We start from the raw sequence: 11141 nt of genomic DNA, 5'->3' as shown, positions 1-11141 counted from the left end.
GTCTGGAAGTGTTGGCAGGTCACAGGAAGGGCACATAAGTCTGTATGGAGAACTATGAAAGTTGGGAAAGAAGTCATATGTAATACTTCCAAGATTGAGTATCTGGCACAGAAGCCTGATAGAAAGCTAGGATGTAATAGAAAGAGGATGTAATAGGGCTGCACTGTGCAAAGCTGGAGTATTTCAAGTGAAATCACAGGAAATATTTTACAGCAGAAAATATACTGATCTTCGCAACCCTTTCTCATTGAGGGTAGAAGCATCATCACTACTTACTGAAAAAATGCCAGATACACACCCCCAAAATACACATCAATGTATTTACCTCTCTGACCTACTCTGAAGCAGTATGTTTTCAAGAAAGCTTGGTTTAGCCACACTACTACAATTTTGCTATTGTTCCTGCCCTTCTGAGCCTTTCTTCCTTTCACCCACCTCAGAATCCATGGGCCTGCCTCTCCTACGATATCCAATGAACTCCACCATGAGGTTGCAGGTAGACTTGAGTTTCCTCAGGTCTGAAAAAGCAGATGATCCTGGAGCCAGAGTTTAAATTGGACCCACCTCTGTGCTACCTTTAGCCAGCTTGTGCAGGTCTGGACAGACATGGACCTGGAGTCTCTCTTGACAGAACACTGCAGTAACAAAGGGAAAGCTCCCACCCCTTGACTGCAAGTATACCATAGGTGCCATTTTCTGCTTTCCTGAACTGAACTGTGCTAGCCTGGCAGCAAGGGTAGGTGAATACATACTCAATTGCCTAGCAGTAGAACAAGCAGAGACACCAATATTTACCAACGTACAGTTACCATCTGCCATATCCCTTTTTAAAACAGAGGCACTTTTACAGAGCAGTACACATCTACACAGCACACTGTACACTGGTGGGTGGATCACAACATCATGCAGGTCTTCCAGAGAGGCCATATGGGGCAAAATCGCTTAGCCTGCAATCAGCCAGTGGACTTAACACTACAGACCTTCCACACTCATGAGCTAGTAAGTTCCAATAGCTTTGGTCTCCAGTTCTGCATCTCTACCTTTATGAGCTTACACATGCTATAACTGACCATGCCTATGTCCAGAAGGGTCAATGCTACCCATGCCTCTGTTTAATACTTAGATCAACAACTGGTAAGAAAACACAACTTTGAAAAGTAAGTTTTATCCTCAGACCCCTTTAAGTAACAATTTGCAATTTTCAGACCTTCTGACCTGCTAGAATACAGCAGAGAAGCAAAAAGAAAATAAAAATTGAGAACTGAGGAAAAGTTACTTTCAGGTTTGCAATCAGCACTCGCAATCACCCCATAAAATGCTTAACCATGACTTAAAATATAAACTATGCTTAACCATGACTTAAAATATAAACTAAACTAATAAAATTAATTTGCTGCGATACCACTTTCTAATCAAGACTTGGAAACGGTATTTAAAATTGCCACCCAAAAAAATCCCAATGAACAGAGATTTCAGTAGACAAACATACCTCTTCCTGCTAGTACGCAATCTCTTGCATTTCCTTCCAGAGGGCACAAATACCATGTCAGTGTTATGTGCAGAACTGGCTGTTGTCCATACCATCCAAAATGCCCAATTTCCTGTTTAGTACCACATTTCTCATTCAGTCTTACTGCACCTCAAGTCTACAGCATCTTGTTAGATTAGCTATTTCTCTTAAACATCTTCAATTTCAGTATCTGTACACTTTTGTACACCATTTAAAAAAATAAAATATTTACAAAGTGACATACAAATAAATAAACTTAAGTATGCTTTCAGTCTGTCTATACAGAAAAAAAAATAAAAGAGCAGGAAAAATACGCATGTAACTTGGTCCCCTTTTTCCTGAGGCTAAAAAAAAGTGCACACTGGATAGGAAAAAGCAAGTAGATGGCTTTTTGGTAGGCTTGTTAAATTCCAGTGTAACACTGCACACACACACACACACACACACACACACACACACAGTAGACTCAAAGGGCCAGGGACCTGTTTAGTGGCTCACTTCAACTCACTAAAAAAATAGGAATTAGATTCAAATATATAATGGTCACTGCGTGCGTAAGTATTAACCCCAAATAGCAATTAAAGGTGAGAAAAGCAAAAAAAAATATCGCCAGCTCTTCTCTGTTCCCCCAGTGTTTGTGACAGGGAAGATGAAATTATTTTTCCAAGTGCCAGGTGCCTTCCAGTACTTGAAAATGGGACCACCAACATCAGCTTTGCTTAATGCTTGTAAGCCTGGCAGAATAGGTGGGTATATGGGCACAAAGAAGAAAATAGCAGCAACTGAAGGGAAGGGGGGGGGGGGAGGTTGTTAATGTCCCAGTTCTCATGGTTCTCTTTGTCAATTCCTTTTGTGACTCTTTAAAGCATGTAAGAGTCAAAGAAGGGGTGCGTCATGAATCTCAGGCAACTTGTTTGTTAGGTTGTATGCTGTTCAGCTCCACCATGGGGTTCTTCTCTACAGGTGAAGAGGGGCTGGCTTCTGCTCGTCCTTCAAAGCCCCTGGAGATATCTTCAAAAGTCCTGCCCTTGGTCTCCGGCACTTTGAAGAATGTGAAGATAAAGAAGATGACCAGGAAAACAAGGAAGATGAGGAAGACATAGGGGCCACACAGTTTCTGCAGGGAGGACAAAAGTGAGAGGTTTTAATTTGAAAAGCTCATAAGCCTAAATACATTTGCTGTTAACAGGTCAAAATCACAGCACCTTTCATCAATGCCCTCACTGGCTTTTTGGTCAACACAGCATTTTTCAAAATGAAATCAGGTTCTCGTGGACTTCTGAAATGCTTTAATGTTCCTGGGGGTGATCAAAATTTAGTCTTTTAAAGGGAAAGCCTTGATGTGATGGTTAAGAAGGCTCTTACAACTATTTGGAAGCCACAAGCAGTTAAGACGGTAGAATATAAGATGAGCCATCCCACTCAACCTTCAGTAACAATCAGAACACAGAATCGGGGACCTAGGGAACACTGACCAATCTTCTGCTCAAAGTAGGGACAACTTCAAGAAGAGATCAGGTTAGGGGTCATGTCATCATCTTTTTAAGTCTCCAAGGATGGAGATTGTACCACCTCTCTGGACAACTATTCCAATGCTGCAGCACTATGTTTTGCAAACTGAGTCCTTACCTCTGCATAGGGAAAAAGCATTCCCACCAAGAAATTGGAAGTCCAGTTGGAACAACCGGCCACTGCCATGGCTGCAGGCCGTGGGCCCTGGCTGAAGAGTTCTGCCACAATGAACCATGGGATAGGGCCAGGGCCAATCTCAAAAAGAGCCACAAATCCAAAAGTGGCAATAATGCTGATGTATCTGATCCATCCCACAGTGTCCTGTAAGGGAATAAAAAGTGATCAGCTGCAATTCGAGACAAACATGGCAGAGCACAATGCCATCTCTAGTGTCACAACTTTCTCAGCTGCACTGTAAGCACAGTTAGGAAGTTGCACTCTCCACTGCACACTCAGCTCTAACCCCAGGTGTACCTGCCCACAGGACAGAATTACAGGCCAAAGCAGATGTGTAATCTCATAGGTCCCCAGCTGAGGTCAACCTGGACAAGAACACGATTACTTACCTTCAGAGCTAAAGCGATGGTCATAACAGCAGCACACACAGCCATGCCACCCAAGCCAATTAAATGAAGAGTCCTGCGCCCTGCACGCTCCACCAGGAACAGCTGGAAATGGCAGGAGGAGATAAAAAACAAAACACAAACAAAACAAATCCATAAGAGCAGAGGAGGCTCCCTTGCTCAGCATGCCCTGCTCCTCTTCCCTTTATCTGCCTGTAGCCCTCAGTGCCAGTGGCAATCTCAGTGCAGGTCACCAGGCTGCTCCATCTTTGTCACGAAGTATTTCCTCCCTGGTTCTTGCCTTCTGTCATCCCCATGCACTCCTTTTCACTCTCCCTTTCTTCTAGAAGGGTAACAATACCTCTTTCTCCCCTCCTCTCACAATGCTTTTAATGCATTCTTTTCTTTGGTCTTATAGGCCACAGCCTGGCTATTTGTCTTCAGTCCCATCTCCCAAAAATGCCCAGGCAGACAAGTTACCTCTTACCATAAGGCCTTGTTCCACTTACCGACACAACAGTGAAGACTGTGTTTACGACACCAGCTCCAATAGTGGCATACACAGGCTGTGTGATACCAGCTCTTTCAAAAATCCCTGTAGAATAATAGAATACCTGGGAAGAGAAGCAAAAGTTGGACAGTGTCACAATTCCATGTTTTGGGCACATATCCCTCATTCTCTGCCCAACAGGGAGTTGTTAAGCACTCCACAGCACGAAACAGGATGCTTCCAGTCAAAGTTAATTCATTTGGTGAAAGGCTGCAATGTCTTGACAGGGGGTGCGAGGCAAAAGTGAAAGCAAATATAATCTCCACCTTAGCAATCTCTGCACTATCACAAAACAGTGACCTCCAGACAAGGCACAAAGAGGTTTCTGGAAGAACAGATCTCTCAACATTAGCAGCAAGTGCAAGTGAAGCCAGAGATAAGAGAGGCCCAGCAGACGGGACAGGAAAATAACTCACAGCATTGATGCCCGAGAGCTGTTGGGAGAGCTGCAGCATGATGGCGATGATAATGGCTTGACGATAGCTTGGAGAACGGAAGAGCTCTGGCACAGTTGCTTTCTTTTCCTGGGACATTTTGGCACTCTCTTCTTTCATCTCCTGGATGTCTTGAGACACATCTTGCGTACCGCGGAGCTTCTGAAGAACTGGAGGGACGAATCAAAAGCCATGTACAACACACCTGCAGCCAGTAAGTCCCCATCCTGCTATTTCGGAGGGCACACTGGGAATACTGGAGCACCTGCTAGTCAGTGCTTGGGCCTGCTACGTGGGAAAGACTGAAGCTCTACCTGCAGCCTTGCTCACCTTTTCAACCCAGACAGAGGCCAGGATGCTGTGATCAGCATGGAAATCAAGCCCTGCTCATGTTGCTTGATCTCCAACTTACATCTGATCCCCAGTTCTGTTCACACGCTTGCCAGAACTGACTCCAGCCCTCTGTGGTAGGAGAGGAAACACCCTCCAAGCTCCTTGTTAAGTATCAGCCTTTGAGAAGGATCTGAGAGAGCTGAAGAAGGCCCTGCTACATCCCACCAGGCCAGGTGCCACTCCTCATGCCTTAGTCCCACCTGAAGTGTCTGTTAAGATGCCAGGTTTCCCACACTTTCTGGCGCTGGTGCAACCCAAAGGATGGGAGGGTAGGCCAGGCCTGGTGCCTTCCAGAAGTCACACCCTGATCCATCACGGGCTCCAGAGCCAGTCCTAGCCTCCCACTCAAGTTCAGTGCAGGCTGGGAGCCAGAATACAGCTCTACCCCTTCAGAGTTGAGTTCTTACCTGCTTGAGCTTTCTCTTCCTCCATCTTGTTGATCAATAGGAAGCGGGGACTCTCAGGGCAGAAAAGAAGAGCCACACACTGCAGAAGCGCTGGGAGGACTGTGAACCCCAAAAGCAGTGGCCAAAGTAGTTCCGTCCCCATGATTTCCTCCAGCCCAAAGATCTACACCAAGAATCGGAGAGAAATAGTGATTGGAGTGAAATAGTGAAATGCAGCTCCTCACCCCCACGCCAGTGAGTATGACAGGACCACACATCACACCTGATGGCAAGCACAGCCCACCTCCCCTCCCACCCACCCCTCCTCCTCTCCCCTGAGGGAAGCAGAACAGGTTATGTCAAGCCTACCTGGGCCACCAGGATGCCCACAACAATGCCCAGCTGGTTGAGGGTGCCAAAGGCTCCACGGAGGCTGGTGGGTGAGACCTCACTGATGTACATGGGCACAAAGCCAGTGCAGAGACCACAGAAGACACCAATAACAAAGCGGCCAATAATCAGCATCTCCACTGCCTTTGCCATCTTGGAGAAGGCCATAGAAGTACCACCAACAAAGGCCAAGATGTTCACCAATAACATAGAGTTCCTCCTGCAGGGTAAAGATGTCCAAGACTGATCTTAAGCTGGTGATACAGTAGGGAAACAAAATCACTGGGAGGTGGGTAAACCTACCCATGACCCTGTCCCTTATCTCAGGGGTAGAAGGAGAACAGAGTAATTCCCATTCAGCAACTCTCTTGGCCTGCAACCCTTTCTTTTTGCAGCCCACGTTCTTTTTTCTTCCTTGTCTCTAAGGTCTGCCCTCTTCCTCCCAACACTTCACTGTAGAAGGGAAAGATTCCCTAATGGCTTGGATCCCTGGTCCCAACTTACCTGCCAAATCTGTTGACAAACAGGCTGACTGAGAAGGAGCCGATCATGCCTCCTACTGAGAAGATGGCCACAGAAAGAGACCAGAGAGAGGTGAGGAGCTCTGGGGAAGGAGGCTTCCCACTCCGTTCTGACAGGGTCCCATTGAAGAAGCCCCGGATGATCTGCAATAGAAACCAGGTGAGGACAGAGTTACAATCCAGTGGGAGGCATTTTGCACTGGGGATGTGGGGGGAGGAGGAGAGATTACTGCTGAGGTCTTCCTTCTCTTTGCATGGAAGCAAGCAGCAAGGATAGACCCTAAAACTTCAGTAGGCAGCAACAAGTCATACAAGGGGAAGATCAAGGAGCAGAAAGAGGAACTTTCATTCAGAAGGTCAGTAGACAGTATGATGGGGAACACCGACTTGGGGAGGGGGCAGCATTTATTAAGGAAAACAGGCTTATCTGCTGAATGTTTCTGGATTACATGAGTCGCTGGTGGTGTTTGGGAGGGGGTGCAACACAGCTGGGAGCGAGGAGGAGCATGAAAACATGACCAGGGATTATAAGGGAACATTTCCGGCAATAACAGAACTCTGGCAGCAGACAGGCTTTCTGGTATGGAAACAGTTTAAGAATGTTTCACCGAGGTAAGCCTGAAAAACTGCAGCCTTATGTAAAACAATCCTACATTGTCCCATGGGGATGTGACAGGGCCATGTTGCTGATTTTCAAAGCATCCTTTTTGATAATGAGATCAATTCTGCAAGGGCTGAGGGCAGCAAGGCCCCAGAGTGCCTGTCCCCAGCAGATGGCAGCAGGACATTAGCTAGGGAGGACCCCCCCAGCCACCCACCCCCCCGGTGATGTGGCATCTATTCCCGGAGACAGGGTGGATGTGGTACTGGTGACTCAGTTCCTGAGAGAGAGAGAGAGGAACCATCTTACAGTCACAAGAAAACCACATTTCTCATTTTCTTCATCTCTTCTTTCTTAGACTGAAGTCATGAGATGATTTGGTCAGTGTGTGCAAGTCGCAACCCTTCTACAAGCACTGAATCTACACTTAACACAAGGAATGAATAAACAAAAGAAAGAAGCCCGAGATAAACTAAACTAGAACTGTAATCCCTACCAACCCTCAACTGTCTTCTGCATGCTCTCTTTACAGTTCTCTCTGCCATGGCTGCTTTGTTCTAACTTAAAACTGAAGTGGCTCACATTCCTCCACACACCTAATATAGCCTAGCAGGAAATGGCAAATGGAGCCCTCCTGCCCCCTCTGTACTCCTATTTAAAAGGATAAACGTCTCTGCTTGCTCTCTCCTCCCACAAGCTTTTCCCTTCCTGTTCATTGTTGTAGCTGAGAAGGCTTTGAACGTCTTCCTGACTTCATAAACCAGAACCAAATTATTAGCTGCTTAGGAGGCAACTTTAGTCCTTTCTACATCTCCCCTCTCACCTTCTCAGGAGCATTGATGACACCAGTGTTGTACCCAAACTGGAGAGATCCAATGGCAGCAATGGTAACTGCATAGACAAGGGGTACTGTGATTTTCTGTGGAAAGGGGAGAGAAAATAATTGTTTTGTTAATTTGTTTAATCATGCTTTCTACATGACCCGAGTTTCTCTTCGGCACGAACAGCAGCTTCAGCTCATAGATGGCATGTGCAAGTGCACCAACAGCAAGGAATGGACTTTAATCCAACAAGGGTGGGTACCAGAGACCCTGGAAAGGGAGATGCAACTGTATAGCAGGAAAAAGCTCTGTAACCAGAAGAGTGTGGGCCTGTCAGGACCTCCCTTTTATCCTCCTGACCTTCATCAGCTATTCTCAGCTCATTAGCAATGAATAACACCAGTGGCTGTTATTTTGGGTTGATCTGCTTTACGAAAAGCTTTTGCTGATCTCTGGCATGTCATGAAACAAGGGTCTAACTCTTCCCCTGCCAGCTGACAAGTTCCCATAAATTGAGTCTCTGATCTGCCCATGAGCTGTACTGGCAGTCACTCCTAATAGTTAAAACATGCACTCTTCAGCAACAGGCCTTCCTTCTGCAGGCTAGAGCTTCCCAGCCCTGCCCCAGGGCACCTGGCACAGCAGCCTGCCTCACAGAGGTGGCAGCACTTGGTGCCAGCCTCGCCGTTTGTTTTTCTTGAAGCTGGAGCAATACTTGGCATTTTAAATGAAGCACAGTCCCTGGAATTTGAGCATATGTGAACCTCTGTTTAGCAAAGCGAAATCCCACTGAGCCCTCAGCTATAGAGGAAGCATAAAGCTCCAACTTCTTAAGTACCACAGAGCAAGAAATCTGAGTGTCAGTGAAAAGCATCTGACATTTCCTACGTTTTTAAAGCTTCTGGCATTTGAGCTGGCTCTCTGCTAGGAAGGCGTAGGGGAGCAGGTGACTCAGGAGTTGGCACAACTTGGAAAGATCGTGTTTCTCAGGAGGGATTGGAAGGCTTTGCCAAAAATATTGACAGTCCATTTTCCAAGGCTCCCCAGTTATTGTCCTATGGCTGGCAGAGGGGTCTGCTGTCACAGCTCTTTGAGTCTCTCTTCCAGCTGAGCTCTAGGAGCAGCGGCTCCCAAGAGAGACCAAAATCTTGTACAATAAATAGCCTTCTGCCAGTGCTCATGCCTCCTTTACCAATCCTGCAAGCCAAGCCAGCTCTTCTGGCCTGCACAACCATCACGCAGCTACCAGTTAGGCCCCAGTAAACAGCAACTGGGGAAATTACTCTCAGGCTTGCTTTCCCCCACCCACATCATTAAATGTCTCGGGCTCTCTCTCTGATAAGGTTAGTGATGGAAACAAAGGGGACAAAAGCCTTTTCTTGCAGGGGGCAGGCAGATGATTCCCAAGGGTAAGGCCCACTCCCATCATTTTTTGTCTCAAGGCGAACCACAGCTCTTTCAAAGCCCCTGGATGCCTGTAAAAGGAAATCAAGCTATCTAAGCACTTTCAGGACACCAGGCCAGGTCATCACTAGTCAGCAGGCACAGCAGAGTTAAGGACAAAACCCAGCTCTCCAGATCTTCAACATAGTGACTCAACATAAGAGCATCGTTCCCCCTAGGGCTCTGCTTTGTCACGGCTTGCAGTGGTCACAGCCTTTTTCTTCTGGATGCAGCAGGGACAATAGTACCCCTTACCTACATGGTACATATATAAGCTATAAGGTTAGTTGTTCTACCCTCTTTCATACTCGGGGCTGTTGCCTGCTATTCATCTCCTACCACGTAGGCATCACATGGCCTGACCCATTCCCTCCAGTGAGCCAGCCCATGATGTAATGTATGGATCGTTTGTTACTGCAGAAAGCACCTCACTTCCCAAAAGACAAACAGAGAGCTCATAAATAGTACAGCTACACCCATTCTATCCAAAAGCTTCAGGCTAAGGTCTATACACCACCAAGGAATTCAAACCTCCACCTCTCCCCTGTAACCACAGGCATCAGCAGCATTCATTACCCAGGACATGCTCCTCACCAGCACTCCCTCCTCCACTGGAGCCTCCGAACAGTTGCAACTTGTTGAGCCCAACTACCGCGGCCTCCCAGCCCTCCTCTGAGCGACCTTGATCAAACCCTCTCCTTTCCTCTGCCTCCTCATGCTACCCGCATGCCCCGTCAATATGGCGATGAGGGCCGCGGGCATCCCCGGGTGGCTGTAATTCCCCGGCATCCCGTCCCGGACCCTGCCAGGCATTTGCCCTCTCTCGCCCCCTATGCCTGCCCGCTTCTCTCCCCTGATGCGTTCAAACACACGCAGTCATTAGCTCACTGCACTGGTGCACGCCTCGCTCGTAGTTTGCGGATGAGCGATGACACCAACAAAAGCTCTGCCCCTGATCTCCAAAGAGGGGGGAGAAGGACATCCTATTTCTTTTTGAAATTCGAAAATGCCTTTATAAGCAAATACCACCATCACACACACACACACACAAAAAATACAACAGAAATAAAAGCGCCGTTAGCAGTAATCCCCGCTTTGCTTTTAGCATCATGAACGCCGGGACGAACGAGCGCTGCCCGGCCAGCAGAGTAAGCCTCGTGATCAGTCGATACGGATGCCGGCATCATGGGGATTTATCAGGCCACACGCACGAAAACACATCCATCCTGCCACCCGCACCAGCCCCTCCCGAACAGGCCAACCCCCTCCCAGCCCCTTCCCACGGACGGGGCTTTTGCCCATCCACCCTCTCCAGAGCCGCCGTAGCGCCCTGCCGCCGCCACCACCGGCATCCATCTTCACTACGGCCGACAGACACCCGGCGGCGGCGGAGGTGAATCCTGACCAGTCGCGGCAGAATCGCTCCCTCCCCACCCCTCCGCCGAAGGGGAGCCGAGCGGCGGCTGCGGGAAGAGAAGGCAGCACGGCTCCGCGCTCCTTTCCTCACCTACCTTTTTAGCATCCATCGCCGGCAACGGACTGCTGAGCGGCTGCCGCTCCTCCACCTAACGGACCGCACGGGGAGCCGGCCGCGCCCACGCTCCGAGCCCACGCCTCTCCCCAGCCCGCACCCGCTGATTTAAGGCCTCCGTTGTGCGAGGGGTGGTGGGAGGCGCGGAGGGCGGAGCTCGGGCACCCCCGGAGCACCTGGGAAACCGCGCACACGAGAGCCCACCCCACCCCACCCCGGCACCTCCCAGCACCCGCTGCGCTCGCACCGCGTCCTGGCCCGCAACTGCCGGCGGCCCTGCGCCGGCGTGCGTGCTGAGCTGCCCGGCTGCCATGGTGGGCAGCGGCGGGAGGCAGGACCCAGCGCTTTGCGGAGGAGCCGTTACCGCTCTTCGACACCTGCGGTGCCTCATGCGTGTGGCGAGGGGCAGGGTGCGGGGCTGTGCGTGGTGGGAGCGGCGGGACACAGCTGCTACCGACCGCAGCTGGAAGAGCAAGGCCGGCAGTG

The 11141-nt window shown here is 49.0% G+C and overlaps 1 protein-coding gene across 1 annotated transcript; it reads right to left on the bottom strand.

Annotated features, from left to right (window-relative positions):
* Positions 1–2341: 2341 nt before the first annotated feature.
* Positions 2342–10787, bottom strand: LOC130609673 (solute carrier family 2, facilitated glucose transporter member 3). The gene is made up of 10 exons (XM_057428889.1): positions 10636–10787; positions 7684–7779; positions 6243–6403; positions 5718–5958; positions 5370–5532; positions 4552–4739; positions 4095–4199; positions 3589–3690; positions 3140–3343; positions 2342–2627 (listed from the first exon to the last, which is right to left on the bottom strand). The coding sequence occupies exons 1-10, from the start codon at positions 10648–10650 to the stop codon at positions 2412–2414; spliced, it is 1491 nt and encodes a 496-aa protein (XP_057284872.1). The 5' UTR covers positions 10651–10787; the 3' UTR covers positions 2342–2411.
* Positions 10788–11141: the final 354 nt, after the last annotated feature.

Source organism: Pezoporus wallicus, unplaced genomic scaffold, assembly GCF_028554395.1.
Source record: "Pezoporus wallicus isolate ANWC-B61680 ecotype Strahan unplaced genomic scaffold, APGP_CSIRO_Pwel_v1 scaffold_3294, whole genome shotgun sequence".
Taxonomy (NCBI): domain Eukaryota; kingdom Metazoa; phylum Chordata; class Aves; order Psittaciformes; family Psittacidae; genus Pezoporus; species Pezoporus wallicus.
The sequence above is the reverse complement of the archived record's forward strand: the minus strand, read 5'-3'. Positions and strand labels throughout refer to the sequence as shown.

What these genes read in the sequence shown, in the direction of transcription:
- LOC130609673 (XM_057428889.1), bottom strand. An exon ending in TTTGTCAACAGATTTGGCAG is followed by an intron (nt 5,959 to 6,242) that starts GTAAGTTGGGAC and finishes TTTACCCTGCAG; the next exon opens with GAGGAACTCTATGTTATTGG. An exon ending in AGCTCTCGGGCATCAATGCT is followed by an intron (nt 4,200 to 4,551) that starts GTGAGTTATTTT and finishes TTCTCTTCCCAG; the next exon opens with GTATTCTATTATTCTACAGG.